Here is a 23,945-nt window from a genome sequence, read left to right on the forward strand (position 1 = left end):
TTTATGGCATGTTCCATTTTGATCTCTGCATCTTAAAGGGACGACCACAGCACTAGGAAAGGTACATTAAAAAGGCAATTAAAATGATCATTTTCCTTAAATAGAAAGCATAAAAAGATGAATGCATTTGGGTTTAGAAAAAAGGTGTCAAAAGTAAGAGGTGAAATTCTGCGTATAGAGACAGTGAATGGGGAGGCATTCTCTTCCTCACAATACTATAACTCAGGATTCATCCAATGAATGTTGGGTGGCAGTAGAATCAGGCCAGACAAATTAAGTAAGGCATGATTAAGGATGGAATTAACATTGAACAAGAGACCTGCAACATGATATTGCAGTGTATCCCCCCCCCCCTTAAAGCATGCACAGTCTTCATTTGGTTGTTTTCTGTGGGAAGGTGCCCTCTTAGTTGTTGTTTTTAAAATGTGCTTCTGCAAAGCATGTAGATCCCCTGAGGATCCGAACACCTCCTTTTTGTTTCTCAGTATCCCTATTCTAGCTGTAATCCTGGCAGCACCCAACCGCTTAATTCACTATTAGAAGGAGCCATAAAGAATGCATAGCTGGCACTGAAAATAGCAGTCCTTGGTCTCGTTATTATCTGCACTAATGTATAATAATCCAAAATGTACGGCATTACTTTATCATGCTCCACTTCTCACCCCACACCTTGCAAGTGGCAGCCAATTGAGTGGGAGGAGCAGGGAAACTGATGAGTGTGGTTTTATCGCACATTACACAGCCCCTGTATTATGGAAATTATAAGGAAGAATGGAGAAGATGCAGGGCTGCTACAACATCCTCCACATCCTCCCAACCTTAGTTATGGATTTTATTTAAGCTTTTGTTTTTCAAGCCAATTTATATATTCATGGAGAATGGGTCTATCCAGAACCACCCTTTCCTGGGACCTTAAGGTGAAGAGCAGGTAAATAATATCAATGGAGGGGGGCCCACCTTCACCATTCTGCCTGTGAGCTTTTGTGGATTACTTTGAGGTAAAGAGTACAGTCATACCTCATGTTACATCCTCTTCATGTTATGTTCTTTCAGGTTACGTCCCACAGCGACCCGGAAGTACTGGAAAGGGTTACTTCCAGGTTTCGCCGCATGCGCAGAAGCGCAAAATGACATCAAGCACATGCACAGAAGTGGCGAATTGCAACCCGCGTGTGTGCAGACGCGCCGCTGCAGGTTGCGTTCTTTTCATATTGCGAGCGGGCCTCTGGAACGGATCCCATTCGCAACCAGAGGTACCACTGTACCAGATGAGATGGCCCACTGGTCTATCGAAGCAAGGCAATGCTTAAGATTCTTAGCAGGATTCAGACAGAACATTTCAGACTCCCTCCAATCCTTTCCCCAAGGCCATTTCCCCCTGTACTCTGGACCAGTTGTTCTGTTTGCTGCAGGGGGGTTCCTCTGGGAAGATGGGGCACTGCATTTTGAAGACTTCCTGCCCTGTGTTTTCAAAGGGGTGTTTATACTGCTGTCCCTTCCAAGTTAATAAGCCCAGTGCACATTGTACACAGGCAGTAGCAGGACCAGAGAAAGAAAAGATGGCCTTGTTACCTGGATTTCCTCCAGGACAGCTGGGCTAGGGTTTTATTTACTGAATTGCCAGAAAGCCAAAGGCCAAGAAAGACCAACCCTGCAGGATGGGGCCAAGTGCATCTCTGATACCCATATCCAAGCAAACAAGGGAATGTCCCTGCCCAGGTAGAGTCTCCAGGAGAGGGATGCTTCCCATGCGTATTTCCTGCCACTGTATCAGTGGAAGTGCCATGGCTTCCAAGTCATAGAGGAATCTCTGCCGCAACAACATATGCATTAAGCAGGCATCCATTCCCTGGCCCTTTTCTTCGAATTGTGAATAGTGCCAGCCAGGGACGGGAGTAGACAGTTGTCTTGGAGCAGCTGAGATTGAAGGTGATAAGGATTTTATTCTATTTACTCCTCAATAAATTTATTCAGCAATGGTACATTACTTCAATAAATTTCTGTTATGCCCTTTGCCATAAACAACCTCTGAGTGGTTTACACAAATAAATGCATTTATTTGTTGTTATCGCATATATATCCCACCTTTCCTCCAAGGAACTCAAGGCGGCAAGCATGATTCTCACATCCTCAGAACAACCATTGGGGTAGGTTAGGCTTGGGGATGATGACTGTCCCAAGTTCACTCAGTAGCTTCATGGCTAAGTGGGGTTTTGAAGCCTGGATTCCCAAGTCCTACTATGACACTCTAACACACTGGCTCAAAATCTATAAACAACTATAAATAATTACATATTAAAACCAGTTCAGTGCTACCTCGGGTTACAGACGCTTCAGGTTATAGACTCCGCTAACCCGAAAGTAGTTAAGAATTTTGCTTCAGGATGAGAACAGAAATCCTACGGTGGCGGCGGCGCAGCAGCAGCAGTAGGAGGCCCCATTAGCTAAAGTGTTACCTCAGGTTAAGAACGGACCTCCAGAACAAATTAAGTTCTTAACCTGAGGTACCACTGTATTAGAATCCAAATCAAAGACTTTAAAAAAAAAATGCAGGCCAATGTGGAAATGTGGAGAAGTGAATTTAAGATTGGAAAAAATGAGAATGTGAGAGGAAATAATGGGCAGATTCCCGCTGCCTACATTTGCCAAATAAATTCTTCAGGGTCTCCAGTCTGATCCTATATTAGCAGCTGATGAGCAGTGCGTTTGTGAGATGAGAAGAGAGGGGTATCTTCATCATCTGTGGAGGACAAAGCAGAAATAGGAAGAATGAAGAGCTCGGCTGAAATCCTAGGGGGCTCAGGGATCCTGCAGTGGCCTGGCCTACCAGGCTGAAGGTGTATTCAGGGCCACTCCATCCATTTTCCAAAGCCCGAGAGCTGTGCACAGAGTACTCCTTACATGGGATTCTGTGAAAAGTTAGCTTATAGTGTTGTCTAAAATTCAGGCAAGGACTTCTCCCACCCTATGGCAAATTTTTCTAGGCAGTATATTTAGGGTGTTTTCCCCCTTGTCCTCTGAAATGGTAACAAGGAACAGTCAGATGGGATGGGCTTGTGCTTAAAAGGTAGCAAGGAAATTTTATCTGGGAGAGGATTAACAGATAGGTTCTGTTTTCACAGTTAGGGTCTAACTCGTCATCAGGTGTAGGTAGTTTTCTCCCAGTTCCTATTGGCTAACAAACCTGAGGCCCAGTGGTATGTGCACAGTGACTTGCCTGACCTATCAAGGTTATTTGTTGTTGTCCTACGCACACTCCCTGGCCCCTTATCTTGCGACACATTGGTAGTATGTTTGATGGAGATGAATAAGTTGTTGCTTACAGTCACAAAGGCCCAAGGTTATTTTGCAGAGGTTTTTAGCTTAGGATCATGATTCAATACTTGTGCCTCTGGTCTATTTACACAAGAAGGGAATCCCAGGGTGCTTGAGCCACACCCCATTGTGCACAATTGCACACTATTGTTGCCAATGAGAGGGAATTGTTTTTTTAAAAAATGGGAATGGATGGAGAAGTGCAAGAGGGGTGAGCGCCCAGCAGGACACAGGTAGGATGAGGTGGATGAACTGCTTTCATTTGTCCTCTGCCACAAGCCTTAGGATTGCAGCCTTGGACTTCTGATGTGATTTATACAGGAACTCAGCAGTAAGTTATGGGACATGCACTGATTGTGGACATTTTGCAGGCATGAACAGTGCTGAAAGCAGATTGCATATAACTGCCCCATTGTGAGCACAAATCATAATGAATGCACAATAGAAGGCATCTGAAGGGTCTCTGATACATCTGCTCTTCTGTCCACAGATGGCTGGGTATCATCATTAGTTCAGTTCTGTATATCACCTATGAGAGTTAGCCTCAAACTTTTTATGAACGTGAAAAGTGAACTGGGGAGTGGGGCACACCAGGACATTTGAGTAGGTTTGCCAGATCACAACCTGGAGATCCATACAACAAAACTCTAGAATGTGATCTGGCAAGCCTGGATAGGAGTTACTAAGTCACAAAAGAACAACACAGACAACACTATAGAAATACAATGGATTATTATGGACTACCATGAGCCTGAGCAACAGCCTCCCCATTTATCACCCTTGCCACCCAAAACATGATGGATTAGCCTACCTTGGACCAATTAAGTTTTTGCCAGTGTTGGCTGAGTTGTCAAAGTTAGGCAGTGGGCAAAAAAGACATCATCTCTCTCTGAAGGCAGATTCTGATGGCCTTCTGAAAACAATCCTGCTGTAGTGATGTATCTTTACATTCATCATCATCTTCTTCAGCAACTAAATTTCAAGCACTTGCTTCACCTCTACCTCCTGTCTGATATGTCAGAACCCAGAGAACTCCCTCTGGTGCCAGGCATGTAGGTCAAAACTGTCTCCAGATGGCTCTGCAAAGCCAGCTTGGGGCTAATGGTAGGAAGCCAGCTGGGTCAGGGATATCAAATCTAGTACTGGAGGAATAGGTGGCCCTAGGGGCCTAAGAGGAAGGGGGAAAGACAGAGATACCTGTTGGTTTAATGCTTGTGATCAGATTTCCTATGTAATTATGGGTGTTGTTTGGGGGCAATCCAAGAGGCCCAGGTCTTTTGCACCAGTTCTGGATCTCCTTTCCCTTCCTTCCTCCTCTTCTTTTTAAACTTTAAAACAATATTTTGTGCAAATTTTATGCATTGGCCTGTGCCCCCGAGTCCTTTAAGTACTTTGCAGTACAGTGGTACCTCGGGTTACATACGCTTCAGGTTACATACGCTTCAGGTTACAGACTCTGCTAACCCAGAAATAGTGCTTCAGGTTAAGAACTTTGCTTCAGGATGAGAACAGAAATCGCGCGGTGGCGGCACGGCAGCAGCAGGAGGCCCCATTAGCTAAAGTGGTGCTTCAGGTTAAGAACAGTTTCAGGTTAAGAACGGACCTCCAGAACGAATTAAGTACTTAACCCGAGGTACCACTGTACAATACTCCTGTTGGTAATGCTCTCTATCTTCCTTTGGCAATGGACAGTGTGGGCATGCCCTATTGTTGCATATGTTGCAAGGCATCCTGGGAATCTCCCAACAATAACTGATATTACCCCTAAGCTATTTATTTCTGTAAAGCCTGTAACATATTCTCTATACAGCTATCCTCCTGCTCCTTGACTTACCTCACAGACCATTTCATTTAACCCACATTAAAGCAGGTTAGTTATTTTGTTGTTGCCACCATTGAGTTATTTCTCTAGAATTGGACTCTGTTTCTTTGTGAGGCAGATGACCAGTGTTAGAGCCCCATGTATAGTGTTGCAACATTCCAGGCTAGAAGTGACCAAGAGTTGTGTAACAGTGGGCAGATCTGCCAGTTAGGGCAGCCCCCAAATTTCCTGGAGCCGTTTTCACAAGGAAACCACCAAAAGTGGCCTAGAGATCTTAAAAAACAAATTTTCATCTCCGGACAGGGGTGTATCTGAATTTCTCAAGTAGCAGCAGATTCAGCATAAATATATATGCAACCTTCCCGTTCTGGAAGGAGAACTGATGCAGCCTCTCTCCTTTACTGGCAACAACACAAGCTAAGATTGAGGATGATACTGCGTTTTCATTTAGAATACTCTTGTTATTGGCACCGAAAGTTCTTCTGCAATACAAAAGCGTCACTGCGTTTCTGCAGTTTATCACAGCTGCAGCAATTTCTGAAAGCAAAAAAGGCTCCCACCCCCGAATAAAGTTTAATAATAATTATCTAAGGAAATTTAAGACGAAGGGTAAGGGGGAATAACAGCAGATAATTGACTAATTTGCTGAGGCAAAGAAACAGAAAATGAGATTGAAATTGACTGGTAGAAAGCTTCTCTATTAAATGTTGTATAACATTTCACAGGTGACTACGTTATGATAATTAAACCTTACAAGGTGCTAATCTCTTAAACTGGTGCATTTAATGTGGATAAGAGTGCTCATCTAGCTTACTTCAGTTTGCTGGGAATATTAGCTCTCACCCAAAGTTTCTAGCTCTCATGACTAATGCATTATTTTCTTTGTATTTCTGTCTGATCTTAACCTATGAGCAGATTACAATGTATTGTTGTTTTATTCTGACGACAAACCTGTGAGATAGATCAAGTTTAGGTACAATGACAGCCCCATTCCCACCCACTAAGTTTTACAATATAACAGGAAATGTACACGCTGTAGGTAGGCTCTCTTTTTTTGCCGTTTCTTGGTTATATTTTATTAAATTTTCAAAAAAAAAATCACATATACATTCCAATACATAATATTTTTTCTTTTGTTTTGTCGACTTCCCACCCCATTTTCCTTGGTGTTTTTTATTACTCCCCTTTGCTGTTCCCTAGCTTCTCCCTCTTATATCATAACAATAATACAATAATCTCTAATTCCTTCTGGTGCTCATAGTTCAAATCCTGATCATGATTTCATCATACTATAATATTTCTTCAAATAGTCCAAAACAGGTTTCTGTTCTTCCACAAAGCAATCACTACCAGGTTCTCTGATTCTAGCTGTTAACTTTGCCAGCCCTTTATTTATCCTTTATTTATTTATTTATTTATTTATTTATTTATTTATCCATTCTTCTTTGGTGGGAACTTCTTCCCTTTTTGTGCATCGTTGCAGGTAGGCCTCCTGTGGCCAGAGCATGGAGGCAACCTCTGCCTCTGTATGTTGCAGCTTGCTCTGTTCCCATGAGCGATACGTCCTTACTACAACTGTGGCTCCAGCCAGGCGCTTTCTCACTGGGGTCTCCAGGGACCAAGGTCATTAGCCTGCAATACTAATTAGAGTATGTTAGCCAAGCTCAGAAAAGAGAGGCCACTCTGGCAGGGAAAACATCATTCAGAGTCACAGCTGGGTCAAGGAGGGAGACAAATGGATCCCCCCCCTTCCCTCTCTCTTTCCCTATGGGGCAGAGCCAAAGGAGTGTGTGTCTGGGGCTGGAGGACAACAAAGGAGGTCCTGGGCAGTCCTGCAGCTTCCCTGAAGCATTAGGAGGTGGCTGAGGACGGAGCTGGCCGGAAACCAGAAAACCCCTCTCTGACACAGCTGGGGTTGGGGGCAGGAAGAGGCTCCTCTGAGCCAGGAGGGTGATCTGTCCAGCTGGGCTAAGGGGTGGCAGGGAGGAGACATCAGGACAAACGGGAGCTGTTTGTACAGAGGAGGGATCTAGGCCAGAGGTCTCTGCACTCAGCCTTTTGGAAATCTGCAGCTCTTGTGGTGTGTGACTGAGCCAGGCATTTCAGTGCCTTCGGGGCAGGGGCTTCTCAGGCAAGGGAGGGACACTTGTTTATTTATTTAGGTAAAGGTAAAGGGCCCCTGACCATTAGGTCCAGTTGTGACCGACTCTGGGGTGGCAGTGCTCATCTCGCTTTAATGGCTGAGGGAGCCGGTGTACAGCTTCCGGGTCATGCGGCCAGCATGACTAAGCTGCTTCTGGCGAACCAGAGCAGCACACGGAAACACCATTTACCTTCCTGCCGGAGCGGTACCTATTTATCTACTTGTACTTGACATGCTTTCGAAGTGCTAGGTTGGCAGGAGCAGGGACCGAGCAACGGGATCTCACCCTGTCGTGGGGATTCGAACCGCCGACCTTCTGATCGGCAAGCCCTAGGCTCTGTGGTTTAACCCACAGCACCACCCGCATGCTGTTTATTTATTTAGAGCAATATTAAAACACTAAAATAAGGAGAAATGTCCGCCTTCACCTTTGGGGAGAAGAAGAGTAGGACTGGTTCCTCACCCCTGCCATCCCACTGTCTTTTGGAAGTGATTCCTATGTGAACTACAGCCACTTCAGAGGGCTTCGGCTCCCTGGGGCAGCGAGCCGTGGGGTACTCGCAATCCAGTTGAAGAGTCTCTTCCTGTCAACTTTGAGGCCAGGGGCCTGGGCACAGTCTAAGAGAGGCAGAACAAGGGGGCTTGTTCCAGTGGTGGGGAAGGAGGTGGCTCAGCAACATGCAGGTGGGGAACTCTCTTATAAATCCTGGCTCCACAGGGTGGCATTGGGGTGGGGTGGATATTGCCAGGTAGAGAAGTTTTCCAGTAGGGATCATCACCAGGCAAGGGATCTGGGCCAATGTGATCTGGAATCGCAAGAGCTGCCCACGTCCCCGGCAAAAGCTTTTGCACACTGCTGCCACCAAGGCAAGGTTCATCATGACAGACGCATCTGTCTGTCCTACTGTCTAAATATGGAGAAAGCTCAGCCCAGGAGCGAAAGCAGCATCTGGCGCTGCTGGCTTCCTGATCAATGAGCTTCCCAGCTCCCAAACAGAAGCAGCAATTAGGGACTGCTCTAAGGAAACATGATTTCCCAGGGCTAAAAATAACCGCACAAGGAGGGGAGGAGGGATAGTCCTGGGAGCAGCCCTCCAGACTATGGGCTGGTTACTGTCCCTCTGACAAGCTCTGAAAGGTTTCAAAATGTCCCTTAGAGATAGGGGGAATTGGACATTTGCCACTCGCTCCTTCCTGACCAGTCAAGCTCTAGCTTTGGCTCTCAGGATGCTCTTTTTGGAGCATCAAAAGTATGCATTTCCAGAATGAAGTGCAGAATGAATCTAGAGCAGAATCTTCAAAGCACATGTTCGAGAATCTAGAAACTGGGGTGTATCCAAATGCCAGAACTTATTTTAGTGCTACAAATCAGTATGCTCTCCAAATGCTTTCAGACAACCACCACCAATTTTTATGTCCTTTATTGTTATTATTAACTCCAAGACTACCAGTGTTTTGCTAGATCCAGCCTTATTTCTTGGAAATTGCACATGGTGCAATCCTTATGGGACTGATGAAATTGAGAAAGCAGCAATAAAACTTCGAGGTTTTCCATTTACACCCAAGAACACTAGCAGAGTAGCACAGAGGAGAGCATGGGAGGTTAGCTGGATATAATGGCAGGGGACGGGGCAAGGATCACACACAAGCCACATCCATGAATGCCACCTGAAAACTGGGTAAGGCAGTAGTGCTGCCTGAAAGTTTTGTGCTGCCGTTGCAATGTACAATGTAAGAATGGCTGCTTATGAGCCGACAGTGCAGAGAAATGTGGAGGAACTTTAGAAGGAATGTTGCCTGCATTCTCCAGAATATGTGAGCAAATGGTGCTTATATGGAAGAAAATACTTGTTTGTGTTGAAGCACATTTCCGTTTGTGATTTTATAATGGCCTTGTTAGTTTTTGAACTATCCTCACAGTCCAAAAGGCACTACAATTGTCAGGACAAAACTAGACATGACACAGAAGATCTAGGAACTGGATCGCCCGTGTTTTGTTTCTTTTTAACTACTGTGGGGGAGAGGCAGAATGGATCAGAGCCGCAGTGCTTGGGGAGGGGTTTTCAACACTGCTCCCCCATCCTCCCGTATCATTTTTGTGACTGCCCACCCCAAACTGGTGTATTCAACAAGATGTACTTGACGCAACAATAGAGCCCCCCCTCTCAATCACCTAACGTCACCAAGACACCAGATGACCCTCGCCCCCTCTTTTTGCCCACATGTCCGTGCAGAGAGCTCTGCAATTTATGCCCAAGTGCCAATAATCAGCTGATTGTCGGGGCTCACATAGCGCTGAAAGCCCTGACAATCAGCTGAGGCCATCACTGCCCTGACTCCTGCCAAAGGAATTTCACATTTTGAAAAACAATTTTGAAGTTGTATATTGCCACAACCTATCCCAGGAGTGGGGGAGCTCAGGGGCCAAATGCAGTCCTCCAGGCCCCTCTCTTTGGCCCTTGGGATCCTCCCCAGCCCACAACCCTCACCGGCTCTGCTTTACACCCTCCATGAGTGGCTTTGCCTGGCTGGAATGTGTCCTTGCACTTTGATAATGCCTCTTGGTTGTCTGGGTAGTGAACAGAGAGGGGTGTGTGAAGGTGACTAGACACTAGCCTACTGTACAGAGGAATTGTTTATATTCATTGCTCTGCCCTCTTTGGCCTCAGGCCCTGCCCAGCACTGGAATGTGGCCCCATGGAAGTTTGCTGAGAAGGGAATTTGGCCAATGGCCTCACAAAGCTCCCCCACCGCTGGCCTATTTTTTTTTTATGTTGCCATTTCTCTATCCCTCTCTATATCATAACAAATAAAAAAAATTAAAAATTCTCCAATAGCACCTTAGAGACCAACTAAGTTTGTTCTGGGTATAAGCTTTCGTGTGCATGCACACACGAAACAAACTTAGTCGGTCTCTAAGGTGCTACTGGACAATTTTTTAATTTTTTAATTTATATCGACTGCGTCAGACCAACACGGCTAGCTAGCTGAATCTATATCATAACAGTGAGGGTCCTGTGAGTTCTGTGTAGATTCTGTAAATACTGGCAATCTGAGAAGTAGCCCTTGGGAAAGTAAGCCCTCCGTATGCAGGGATCTTTCCATTGTTTCTTGCCCAGCTCATGCTGAAGAATGGACCTAGTGGATCACGAGGAGCCTTTCATTCCAGGGCAGAACAGGCATTTTTAGGCCAAGTGCTTATTTTTGGCTTCGCAGGACAGCCGGAAGGTCACTCTCGCAATCCCAGCAAAGTTCCGGCCGCATCTGGGCCAAAGGCATGGCCCGTCTGTTCCAAGGCACACGGCAAGAATACTTGGGTTTGTGTCCGGAGCACTGTGATCCCATTCAGGAGCCCTTTAACCAGATTAGAGAGGGATTGAAGGATTTAGCTCTGGTGTGAATCTGAGTTTATCCCGGATGGGTTGCCAGCACGGCGGGCATTGCCCAACAGCCGCCCACAAGGACACACAGCACAGTCTTTCAGCCAAGGAGTCCAGCCTTCTGAACACATGGGGGCCTTTGTCGGCAGTAGGATGAAGGCTGTGGGGTTAGGAGGCAACAACATCCCTGGGTTCATCTGGAGCCAGGAGATCCCTGGAGGGCGTTAATGATTAACAGCCTGGTTGGCCTTAAGCTGGGCTATGCCAGGAGCTGTAAACAGACCAGGGGCAGCGCTACTGGCACATTCCTCCTCGTTCCCTCCCCCTATGAAATGTTTTCCTAGACACGGATTGGTGGGGAGAAGTTGACTCTGAGGAGCGCAGGAAGTGTCATGGTGATGGAATGCACAAGCCACTGTCCATGAGCAGATCAGGGCTCCAGGCATCGGGGCATGTGTCCTCTTCAGCAAGCCTCATCTCACCCACCACTCAAGGCGCAAACAGCCCTACCCTCCTTCCCACGTGCACTGCCTACTGCACACACCACACACACAGCCCCCTGGTACCTCGGTGTGGCATTCTGTCACCGCCTGCACCACTCCACGGACGGCACAGCTACACTGCCCTTTGCTGGATCCCTGCAGACAGCACAATGTCAGAACCACCAGTACAATCCTACTGGTTTTCTGGATCCCAGAGACATTGGCTGAGTGTACTGCCTACATTCAAAGCAACTTTTCACAGACACATCCCAAATCCAGTGAACTGTTGTCTACCTCTTACAGAGATACAATTACCCTCATCCTTAACAAACTGCAGTTACCAGGATTCTTTCGAGAAGGGGAATGTGTTTTAAATGTATGCTGTGTATGCAACCATTATTTCCAGAACTCTTTGCTATCTTCCCCACTCCCCACATCTCTTTCTCTCTGTCTCACACACCTGCCTTCTAATCCAAAGTACTGCTGTTCTCTGGCCACAAGGCAAGGCTATTTTGCCAATCAACACCATAGACAGAGGTGTCCTGTGAGAGGGCCCATCCTATCCCCAAAGGCACCCATGTTTCCCTTTGCTAGTACAGTCGTACCTTGGAAGTCGAATGGAATCCGTTCCGGAAGACCATTCGACTTCCAAAACATTCAGAAATCAAGTCACAGCTTCTGGTTGGCTGCAGGAAGCTCCTGCAGCCAATCCAAAGCCATGGAATCCCCATCGGACATTTGGGTTCCAAAGAACATTTGCAAACCGGAACACTCACTTCCGGGTTTGTGGCGTTCAGGAGCCAAAACGTCCCAGTACCAAGGCGTTCAGGATCCAAAGTACGACTGTACAAGAGATCCACTGTCTAGCCTAGCTATGCAAAGGCTTTTCTCGTGCTCTGTTGTTTTGGGCTACCTGCTGCTCCCCAGCACCAGCTGCAGACTTTGGCAAGCTTGCCTGTGGGGCAGGGAAGTCTCTGCATGCTGGTGCTCTGAGGAGACGAGCAAGAAAAGGGCAGCCCCCCTGTGCTGCATTGTAGTGGATCAAGTCTCCCTGGGCACTTGGCCTGCACCCAAATCCAGCCCTGAAATAGCTCCCCACCCCCAAACAGGCTCCTGTTACAGTGACTGGCATCTGAAGCAGGCCCCTAGAGTGGGCGTCCTCAATTCCTCCTGGCTGCAGTGAGGGTCAGAAGGTTCCCCGCACCAACCAGAGGCAGGGTCAAACCACCACCAAGCACCTGATCTGGGCGGAGGCTGCGGTGGCCATATTCACTCCTAGCAGGTCCCTGTCAGCCCAGAATTTCCTGGCACTGGACAGCCTTCCTGGATGTAGCCCAACAAACCCAGTTGCAGAGTGCGTCATCCACCTTGGAGCCAGGGTACTGGAGCCTAGAGTTTGCAGAAGGGCAGACTTAAGTGCTCCTCTTTTCTCCTTCTATCTTATCCTTCACAGGGCTCTGCTAAACCGTCCGCAGGACGTTCTGTAGGCAGCCAGCAGCTCTGGGAACATCCCAATGCGGCTTTGCAGCCCTGCAGAGGGATGTCCCAACCACGTCTTCTCAGTATCCTGCTGGCACTGGTGGTGTGCCCTCAGGTAAGGGCCTTCGTCCCCAACCCTCCCCAGCCCCTCTCCATCCCAGGCCTGAGAGGCACATATATATCAGGCCGGTCCTCCTTTCTGCTGTCTTTTTTCCTTCAGGGACCCTCAGCCCAGATCATGGACTTCCTCTTTGAGAGCTGGAAGGCCTATAGCGAAGAGTGCTACCACAACATGAGCCTTCTGCCACCATCCACTGGTGAGACAAGCGCCCCCTGGAGGTTGGGCATCAGAGCACTGAAGTTGGGGGTGGGGGCAAGGAGGGGGTTGGACATTTATCACTCTGAAGTGCAATGGACATTTAAAGGCACTGGTCAGTTTTTCCACCCAGCTGCTTTTCTTGCTTGCTTGTTTGTTTAAGCTCAGCCTCCTTGCTAGGCAATGAGCAGCTGAGTGCTGGGACCACATGCATCTGTGCATGCTGTGGAAACGAGACAAGAATTTTGGAAGCTTAAGGGGCATAGCAAACTGCCTTACACTGAGTCAGACCACCATGCTAGCTTGGTAGATTCTATACCAGGTGTGGTGAACCAATGGCTCTCCAGATGTTGCTCAGCTGCAACTTCCATCACCCCTGTCCATTGGCCATGCTTGCTGGGGCTCATAGTCGTAGTTCGACAACACCTGGAGGGCCAAACGTTCCCCACACACTAGCAGTGGCTCTCCAGGATTTCAGACAAGGCATCTTTCACAGCCCTACTTGGAGATGTCAGGGATTGAACCTGTGGCCTTCTGCATGCAAAGCATTCTCTCTACCACTAAGCTATGGCCCTATGCCAAGCTTGAGGGAGAAAATGAGCTACCTACAGTGCTGGGTCCCAGAGGCAAGAGTTGTTTCATAAATCAGCATAGGCAAAAGATGAGGGGTTCTTTTTCTTTTCCTCAAGAAGTTGCTGTAAAAACTGTTTCAGACAGCAGTAGAGCACAAAGAGTAGGCTGAGGCAGAGTGGAGGTGAGGTTTGTGGATGAATTACTAGGCAGTTGTGTGTGCAGACACATGCATGTGAAGCTGACAACAAAGGTCCCATATGTGTCCCAAGGGCAAATTCTGCTGGTTGATGAAACACGTGAAGGACATGAACGTGGGGAAAGTTTCCTAATTAAAGAAAGAGTGAAAAATAAGGACGAAGCTGTACACATATTCAGACACACATATAACCCGCTGTTCCTACCACCGTATCACACGCAGATCCTAAGTTTCCTCCTCTCTTTGACAGAGCTGGTCTGCAACCGAACCTTTGACAAGTACTCGTGCTGGCCTGATGCACAGCCCAACAGCACTGTCAATGTTTCCTGCCCCTGGTACCTGCCCTGGTACGACCAAGGTGCGTGCACTGGGGGGAGAAGCAGACTGGAATGGGCCTGTGCCCTTGGCAGGGGGGAAAAGGAAGGAAGTGACATGGGAGAGTTACTCAGGGCCCAGCCACACTTTACCTTAAGTCCATACCTCTTTGCGCCATTTTCAATTTGGTCCAGGCCTGGGTGTTCCCACTTGTGATTTCTGCCTCTGCTTTCCCTTGAAACCCCATGTTTTCCTGTTCATGCTTCCTATAATCAATAGTCTGCTTTTAAAGTTGTCTCCACCTTCAGTTCCACTCACCTGTGGCAGAGAGTCAGAAAATCAGAAAAGCCAGATACTCAGAAAACTGGATAATCAGATAATCATTCAACATGCACAAAAGGAGCCAGGACATTTCGACTACAGTGGTACCTCAGGTTAAGAACTTAATTCGTTCCAGAGGTCTGTTCTTAACCTGAGGCACCACTTTAGCTAATGGGGCCTCCTACTGCTGCTGCTGCGCTGCCGCCACCGTAGGATTTCTATTCTCAACCTGAAGCAAAGTTCTTAACCTGAAGTACTATTTCTGGGTTAGCAGAGTCTGTAACCTGAAGCGTCTGTAACCTGAAGTGTCAGTAACCCGAGGTACCACTGTACAGGGATGGTCCATCCCATTTCACCACCTGAGGTGAAACAGAAACGCGCTGTTCCCTGCTCCCCAACTTTCACTGTTGCCGGAATGCCGCCTTCAAAGCACTGCTACTCATCTTCCCCACCCCGTGCGGGTGGGGAGTGGCAATGCAATGCACAGGAACACCACTTCCTTGCCAGGTTTGGTAAGAGCCAGGGCATTCCAGGTGTTGCTGCTCGTCTTCTCTACCCCAGGAGATGCCATGCACCAGAACATCTCTTTTTTGCCAGTGAGAGAGGGTTGTTCTAGCAGTGGCAGAAACGGTGGGGCAGGCAGAGTGCCTCCAAAGCACTTCTGCCATCTGAGGCAGGTGCTTCACCCCACCTCATTGGTGAGCCGGCTCTGTTCCAATACATATTACAGTGGTACCTTGGTTCTTGAACTCAATCCATTCCTGAACTCCGTTCAACTTCCAAAAGATTCACAAACCAAGGCGTTGCTTCTGATTGGCTGATTGGCCATGGAAACAATGCTGACAGCAGAAACGGATGATCAGCTTTCGAAAAATGTTTGCAAACCGGAACACTTACTTCCGGGTTTGCAGCATTCAGGAGCCAATTTGTTTGTCAACTTAGCCATTCGGGAACCAAGGTACCACAGTATTTAATACGTATTATTACAGGCAGAAAATAAAGCTGCCTTTGGAACCATTGCAACCAATAAAAGCAAACGAATTGGGACACACAGATTTTGCACATATATCACTTGATCACTGTTTTAATATGAGCACCAAACAAGGAAGAGTAAACTAAAAAAAACACATTTTAAGCATGTTGAGGAAACTAGAAGTGGAGTGCTCGAAGCTGGGGAAACAACTGGAAAAATTATCCCACAGGGGTAGGCAGGGAGAGAAGGAAAGGAGGTGGGAGCAGACCCCACAAAACAGCTTCCTGGAAAGCATGCAGAATCCAATTCAGGAACTATTTTAGGACTGGTTCAGAAGAGAGAGACATTTTTCTTTGGGTTTTCCTCATGACATTTGTTCCAGTTCAGCAGTAAACAACAGGTTTTCCCAGGGAAAGTGGTGGGACAAAGCAAAAACCTATGGACCTGTTATAACAGAGTGATACAAAATACTAGAAATCACGGGACAAACGAAAGTGTGGCTGAGCCCTAAGAAGGGGAAATAGACAGGAAAGGAATGAAGAGGGATTGGGATGATAATAAACTAGAGAAGGATGAGGGGAAAGTACTGAGGGTGCAGGAGATGGGGACTGTGGGAAGGCACAGAGGAATAACAACAAACGGGCAGAACAAGTATAGGGTGGAGTTATAATAACAAGCCTAATAAGATCACAAAGGATAAGGCAATCAGTGACTACTAGCCATGTTCTGACTTCATGGACAGAGGCAATATGCCTCTGAATACCAGTTGCTGGGAATGACAAGTGGGGAGATGGTTGTTGCACCCAGGTTCTGGTTGGTGGGCTTTGTGTAGACAACTGGATGGCTGCTTTGCAATCGGGATGCTGTGCCAGATGGGCCTTCTGATTCAGTCGAGTTCTTCTTCCTCTTGCCTTATGCCAGTGTTCCTCAAACTTGGCCCTCCAGATGTTTTTTGGCCTACAACTCCCATGATCCCTAGCTAGCAGGACCAGTGGTCAGGGATGATGGGAACTGTAGTCTCAAAACATCTGGAGGGCCGAGTTTGAGGAAGCCTGCCTTATGCCTTCATTCCCTACAGTGAAGCATGGCTATGTATTCAAGAAGTGTGACCCAGATGGACAATGGGTGACCACCCCCGAAGGGAAGTCGTTGCGTGATGCTCATCAGTGTGTGATGAACAACGAGACCATCTTAGAGCAGGTGAGAGCATGGCTATCTAAATGAGTCCTGGGGGCTGTCTGCAAGAACATTCCCCGCCTCCGTTGACTCCATTGACTTTGTACTCAACGTACTATACCCATTTTGTACTCAACGTACTATACCCATTTTAAAGAGCAGATAGATTACCAGGATTAGTACCATCCCTTTGGGGCCTCAAATTGTCTCTTTCCTCTCTTTCGACTTCCAGGAGTGGTTTGCTAAGATCTACGGGAGCTTCAAGGTGATGTACACGGTTGGCTACTCGGTGTCACTCTGCACTTTGATCCTTGCCTTGGCTGTGCTGCTGGGCTTCAGGTGCCTTGGGAACTGGCCTGGGAGGGGTGGGGGTGATGGTGATGGGGGTGACCACATTGAGGGGCAGTGCCCAAAGCGGTGAGGGGGAGGGAACTGGGAAGTGGGATAGTAAGACCAGATTTCATTTGGTCCTCCTAGAAGGAAGTGGAATGGCTGTAGGTCTGCCTGGAAAGAAGTGAGATGACAGCTCAGTTGGTTAAAGCATCGTGCTGATAATGCAAGGTTGTAACTTTGATCCCTGTATGGGGCAGCTGCATATTCTTGCATTGCAGGGGGTTGGACTAGATGATCCTCAGGGTCCCTTCCAACTCTACAATTCTATGATCCTATCTGGTTGGGTGGAGATGGAGCTCTCCGTCCACACTGGAGATGCTGGGAATTGCTCTTTACATATTAACGTCTTTGGCAGAAACCAACACTTTGCATGCTTTCTGACCGAGTGAGACAAATTACATACAATGCAGTTTTGTGTTTCTTTAAAAATATATTTTATTAGAGAAAGTTGAGGTGGATTCATTCAACCCTCTTTTTTCACCACAAGGTTGTTGCTGCTGTTTTACATTTACTCTGTTGGGTTGATCCATTTGGATCCCTAATCGCGCGGCAGGTTCAGTAAGTGCACACATTGAGACTACAAATTAATTTACCTGTCTCCAAAAAAGTATAAGATCAGGAGTGTCACAGGTCTCTCTGCTAGCAGGCACCATATAAAAATTATCCCTGTGGTAGAGAAAGCAGCCATGTCAGAATGCAACTTTGGGAAGTATGCATGTTGCTGTGTGGGTGTGTACTTATGTCAGTTGAATGAAGTGTGTGTGTGTGTGTGTGTGTGTGTGTGTGTGTGTGTGTGAGAGAGAGAGAGAGAGAGAGAGAGAGAGAGAGAGAATATGGCCCTATCTGCACTATATATTTAAAGCAGGATCATACCCCTTTAAACTTCCCTGGTTCTCCCCAAAGCTGTAGGATTAAGGAGTTGTAGTATTAAGGATGCTGATAGATATTAGGAGACCCCCTCCCAGAACTACAATTCCCAGAGCTCCCTGGGAAGAGGGATTGATTGTTAAACCTCTCTGGGAGTTGTAGCATTGTGAAGGGAATAGGGGTCTCTTAACACCACCCCTAACAAAGTGCCTTCCTGGGTCACGTTGGTCTGGATTTAATTAAAACATTTTCTGGTCAAAATCTGCAAAATATTTCCAGATTGGCCAAGAGCTCCTGGTAAGCCACACGACAGTTCACGAGAGAGCAGAGCATGGGTGAATGCGTAGGTGTGGAATGAGGAGCAGAGTGGAGAACACAAGGCATGGAGGAGCGGGGTGGGGGTTTAGTACAGTGTGGTGAAACAGAGAGATCAGGGTGCAAGGGCTGGGAGGAAGACCTGGGAGAGAGGCACTGGCTGCATGGTGCTGGCCATGCTGGACAGGCGTTGTTGACAAGCTCCCTGCTCTCCAGCAAGCTGCACTGCATGCGCAACTACATCCACATGAACCTCTTCGCCTCCTTCATCCTGAAGGGCATCTCGGTGCTTATTATCGACAAGCTGCTCAACACTCACTTCAACCAGAAGATTGACGACTACAGTGTGGGTCTTTGGCTGAGTGATGAGGTGAGTTAAACATTCCTGGTCCCCCCCCCTTTTTTTACACTTGCTTAATTTTCATTTCCTTTGTTCCCTTTCCCCAGGGAGCATGAAGGTTCAGTTGATTCGCCTCTGCACCACACATAAACAATTATGGTAACCCAACAACCCCTGCCTACACTACTTGGTAGCTACACACTAGGGCCCACTCCCAAGTAGTTGTTTTCACATACAAATTCACAAGAGCCAGCAAATAAGGGGGGAAAGGCATAGGATGTTTTCTCAGAGCTTTCACGATGCTTAAGTCAGCTTGTAATGCATCCATAATGTCCCGGTTAAAACCTAAGTTTGGCGACTACCGTATTTTTTGCTCTATAAGACTCACTTTTTCCCTTCTAAAAAGTAAGGGAAAATGTGTGTGCATCTTATGGAGTGAATGCAAGCTGCGCAGCTATCCCAGAAGCCAGAACAGCAAGAGGGATTGCTGCTTTCGCTGCGCAGCGATCCCTCTTGCTGTTCTGGCTTCTGAGATTCAGAATATTTTTTTTCTTGTTTTCCTCCTCCAAAAACTAGGTGAGTCTTGTGGTCTGGTGCGTCTTATAGAGCGAAACATACGGTATATCGTTTCTCTGATGCATCCAGTCATGAGTTAATAACATACCCCTAGAGTGCAAGAGCAATTTCTGGTATCTGGAATTAAACTGCTGGAAGGCTGGACCGTGTGGGTTAAGCCCTGCTTCAAATGAAGCCATGCCAATAGCATCCCCAATAGCACCTTCTTCAACCCTCCTCTGGTTCAGTACTCACCTTCACTCATGGTTATGGGAACCAGAACCACCATGCTTTGCTGTCACCAAGCAGCCTGAACCAGCTACATTTCCAAACTTTATCCAAGCCATTGCCTCGTTGCCAAGTCCTACGCATTACTGCCACTTGAGACCTCCTGTACTGGTGGCTTTTGTTTTTAACGTACCAACCACAAAACTATGGAGAGTGGCAAACTGCTGCCCCCATGAATCTGCCTGCTAAAGGGACATGTCCACTTTGTGTTGAAGCTGATCCAGGGGTTGGGTTGTAGAGTGGGGTAGGGTGGGGGAGGAGAGCTTCTCGCTGAGAGTTCCTGGACTTTCCTTGCCCTTCTCACTGATCCCTTGCCATTCCCCCAGGCAGCAGCCAGGTGCCGGGCAGCCACTGTGTTCATGCAGTACGGCATTGTGGCCAACTATTGCTGGCTGCTGGTGGAGGGGCTCTACCTGCACAACTTGCTGGTGTTGGCCGTCTTCTCCGAGCGCAGCTACTTCAGCCTCTACCTCTGCATCGGCTGGGGTGAGTATATGCAGGGTTGCCAAGGCCCTGGAAAGGACGAGTGACGAGTGTCAGAGGCACCTTCGCTGGAGCAGAAACAGCAGGGCAAGAGTCACTGAGGGTGGCAGGGAAGGAGAAGCACTGTGGCTGGAGATTGCGCTAATCTGCACTGTTTATTATGGCAGGGGTGGGGAAGCTCCAGTCCATATGGGCCAAAATGGTTTCCCTCGAAAGACGTCAGGTGTGGGGCAGGCAGAGATGTGGCTTGACCAGGGGATGTGCTGATGGGCGGTGACTTCAAGTCTGCTGATTAATAGCACTTCAAAGAAATTTGGCTTGTGGGGGGGTAGGGGAGATAAAGCCAGGATTCCCACCTTTATGTTATGGGGACGGGGCATATGACCTTGTCTCAGAGTTATGGGATGGGGAGAGTGTGACACAGAAGGTAATGATGGTGACAATGGTCAGTGTTGGATCCAGAGCAGGGCTGTCCTGTGACATTTGCCACTGTAGGCAAATCACCCCAGCAACACCCCTACCTCCATGATGACACCCCATCTGCAGATCTGGGGGGCCCTGCCCCCCACCATACATGCACTGCAGCCAGCCCCACCACTACAAAAGGGCTGGACTTGGGCTTTTCAAATTTCAGTGGCGCTCTGTATGAGGCCAAAATTCATCGCACACCCCCTTCTCTTGCTGCTCAGTTGACCATGTTATACAGTGGTACCTCGGGTTAAGAACTTAATTCGTTCTGGAGGTCCATTCTTAACCTGAAGCACCACTTTAGCTAATGGGGCCTCCCTCTGCCAATGTGCCGCTGCTGCACGATTTCTGTTCTCATCCTGAAGCAAAGTTCTTAACCCGAGGTACTATTTCTGGGTTAGCGGAGTCTGTAACCTGAAGCGTCTGTAACCCGAGCTACCACTGTAGTTGCAAGCCCTGCTGCATCCCCTAGGCTAAGCACCCAGTATGGTGGAACCAGTCACGCTGCCCTAAATCCATCTCTGACAGCACCTGCACCTGCAATGCTGCCATGATGCAGTGGCAGCAGTGAGGCTGCAGCAATGAGGGCACAGTGGCAGTGGTCGGTGGCAGTGGCACAGACAAAGCCCCGGCAGAGCTGGCAGCGGCACAGTGGTGGGGCCCAGCGTGTCATTTCAGTGGACTGAAGGACTCTTAATGTTTGTGGAAGGGACTGAGATCCATCAGAAGCTCCCACTGGAGGAAGAGGGAAAGGGTCATTTTTGCCTATTTCACCCCTTCTCTTCCCCCTCTCACTGTTTTAGAGGATCCCCTACGCCTTCAGTTGTTCAGAGTGCGCAGGGGGGCTTCAGAGGGAAAGAGGAACTGGCAAACATCACCTGCCCCCTGCCTCCAGCAGGAGTTTCCTGTGAATTGAGTTGTGCTCACAGAAACTCTGAGTCCAAGGCAGATAATGCCTCATTGCTTGACCAACACAGTGCCATTTTACCCAGAGTTTATTCCTCTAAGTAACAGAGGTGCCTTTGCTTTACTTTTCTGTACAATTAAAAAAACAACTTTGGAAGAATGATAGCCTCCACAAGCCCTCCTGTGGGTGAAAGACCTAGATATGCCATTGAATGAGCATGTCGCTTGATCAATGGCTTTCTGCAATCACTGTCTTTTAATGGCAAGAATTAGATTATAAAGTCCCAAGTGCTCCTTTATCTAGAGCCTTCCTGAGTAATTTTTTGTCTATTAAAATCTTGCATGTTCAGACTTTGCAATGGTTTCAGATTAGCAAGGAATTGTGAGGTTCTGGTGAAGCCAGCATTGAGCATCCCTACCTTACTATTTATTTCCTCTAAAAAGAGAAAATCAAGATATGCCTGCTTGAATGTCAGATTTGACCCTTGTGACTACCAGCTACCTACTAAATAGCTGCCTTCTTTCTTTCTGAGCGTGAGAGACTAAAGGGCAAGCAAGACGTGTTATGAATGATGCATGGGCTGCAATTGAGAAGAGCAACAGCATATTCTCTCTCGGTTTTCCTGGTAAACATCCAGTAAAAGATAGATGGATGTGATGTCATCATTCTCAGAGTTTGCCAACCCTAGGGATGAGTGAATCAGTCTGTTTGCAGCCTGTGTCACTTTTGCAGGCATTCTGCAAGAACACATTAAGCTGCAATTTTAAAACATAATAATTCCACGTGACAATTCACATTTCTTCCCATACAAATAGAAGCATAAGGCTGCTGTCACGCTGGAGTTCACATGGCCCCCAGTAGGCAGCCAGGCCAACTCCAGCATAACAGCAACAGGTAAGTGGGCAAGCAGGCCATTTGGCGTGGGTGGAAAGTGGCCCAGGCAAGGTGTTGAACAGAAGAGAAGAAGTGGTCCACAGAGAGGTTTGACAAACCACTCTCTGAAACATCTGTCTCACTCTGTTAAACATGGCTACAGTAAGGTTTAACAGGGGGCAGGGGCTTCAGAAAACAGCTCTCTGAAGTGCCTCAGACTTTCTTACTTTAAAAGGTGGGGTTGGGGTGAGCTGTGAGAGGGGAAAGGAGGGGTGTGGGATGAGCAGGGGGTGGAGCTGTTAGGTGGAGCAGGGGTTTGGGGCAAGCTCTGAAGGAAGGAAAACTGTGAGGGGATCAGCCAGGGGGTGGGTGGGGCATAGGAGCAGCAGCCCCTATTCAACACGTAAACATGTATCTGAACTTAACATTCTTTCAAAATATGCATTTCCAAACACCTCTTGTCTCAAAATACATATTTCTAAACGTTTCCCCCTTCAAAAGACCAATTCCTAAACACATTTGGACACGTGTTTTGAGGCAAGAAGTGTGCTGGAACATTTGGGAAGTGTGAAAGACGTCAGCTAACTAAGTTCAGATCCACACATTGGCCTGGGAGGCACCGATCAGGTGAGCTCATATCAGAAATAACAGAAACAGAAGCATGCCAAGCCCCACCTCCTGCACTCGATTGGCTGCTCCTTACAGCAAAGGGGGGGGACATTTTGGGTACGATAATGACACCATCTCATCTGTCTTCTTTCAGTAAACATTACTGGGGAGACATGGGAAGGAGACAGTGCTGTTCTGGGCAGTAGTCATCCATCCCTCATGACTAGTAATGTTTGCCCCAAAGGGCAAGCAGCTCTACATGGAACAGCACATTGTATTGCAGCTAGGGCCATGTAGAGATTGTAGTTTTTGAGGGCATTTTGATGCTTGCAGTCAAAATGATCACCCACCCTCTTACCCCCACTATGGTCTCAGATCAAGTAGATTTTGGAGACATCACAACAGTAGCAGCAGCAGCAGCAACAGCAACAACAACTCAATAGCATCTATTTGACCAGAGACAACAGTGGGTGAGAGATATTTACACTCTGGCTAACAAATGGTTCTTATCATACCACTGCCTAATTGCTAAAGAGCTACTGCCTGCATGGGACTTCTGATGCCAACTCCTGCATCTTATCCCTCGGATAGTCAACCTAGTACCCTCCAGATGTCCTCGGACTCCAGCTCCCATTAGCCCCAACGAGCAGGGTGAATGATCAGGGATTATGGGAGTTGTAGTCCAACTAAATTTTGAGGACACCACTTTGGCTGCCTGCATCTTATCCTATCTATTGTAAAAGCAGGTTTAATCCATAAACTGGGCTCCTTTGGGAGGAAGGGTAGGATATAAATTTAATAAATAAATAAATATACTTTTCCACATTCTGTTTTGAATGTGTCTGATGGTGCTTCCACATAGCAGTCTATTGTGATCTCAGTGCTACACATGCATGCAAGCTTTGCAAGGTGCCCGCACAATGCTGATACAGTGGTACCTCGGGTTAAGTACTTAATTCGTTCTGGAGGTCTGTTCTTAACCTGAAACTGTTCTTAACCTGAAGCACCACTTTAGCTAATAGGGCCTCCTGCTGCTGCTGTGCCACTGCTGCACAATTTCTGTTCTCATCCTGAAGCAAAGTTCTTAACCCGAGGTAATATTTCTGGGTTAGTGGAGTCTGTAACCTGAAGCGGATGTAACCTGAAGCGGATGTAACCTGAAGCGTATATAACCCAAGGTACCACTGTATTGGGTGGTGTATTATTATTATTATTATTATTATTATTATTATTATTATTATTTTGAACAACATAAAAGGAAAAAGGGTATACTATATCATATGGGATGGTGTTTTGATGTCATGTGGTCCCTGCCCAAAACTTGGTCTGCACGAACATCACTGAGTCTGCAATAAA

At 47.4% G+C, this 23,945-nt stretch overlaps 1 protein-coding gene across 2 annotated transcripts in view; it reads left to right on the forward strand.

The window, feature by feature from the left end:
- Positions 1 to 23,945, forward strand: part of GCGR (glucagon receptor) — a 41,289-nt gene that overhangs the window by 12,715 nt on the left and 4,629 nt on the right. The window contains exons 1-8 of one of the 2 annotated variants that reach the window (XM_053375632.1): positions 12,408 to 12,496; positions 12,596 to 12,736; positions 12,842 to 12,938; positions 13,957 to 14,064; positions 16,394 to 16,515; positions 16,724 to 16,830; positions 18,283 to 18,436; positions 19,576 to 19,735. In XM_053375632.1, coding sequence (XP_053231607.1) covers positions 12,683 to 12,736; positions 12,842 to 12,938; positions 13,957 to 14,064; positions 16,394 to 16,515; positions 16,724 to 16,830; positions 18,283 to 18,436; positions 19,576 to 19,735 — 802 coding nt within the window. In that variant the 5' untranslated portion in view covers positions 12,408 to 12,496; positions 12,596 to 12,682. Of the gene's footprint in view, positions 1 to 12,407; positions 12,497 to 12,595; positions 12,737 to 12,841; positions 12,939 to 13,956; positions 14,065 to 16,393; positions 16,516 to 16,723; positions 16,831 to 18,282; positions 18,437 to 19,575; positions 19,736 to 23,945 lie in introns of those variants that run through there. The other variant, XM_053375631.1, reaches the window with a different exon arrangement.

The sequence above is a fragment of the Podarcis raffonei genome, chromosome 2 (genome assembly GCF_027172205.1).
Source record: "Podarcis raffonei isolate rPodRaf1 chromosome 2, rPodRaf1.pri, whole genome shotgun sequence".
Lineage (NCBI taxonomy): Eukaryota > Metazoa > Chordata > Lepidosauria > Squamata > Lacertidae > Podarcis > Podarcis raffonei.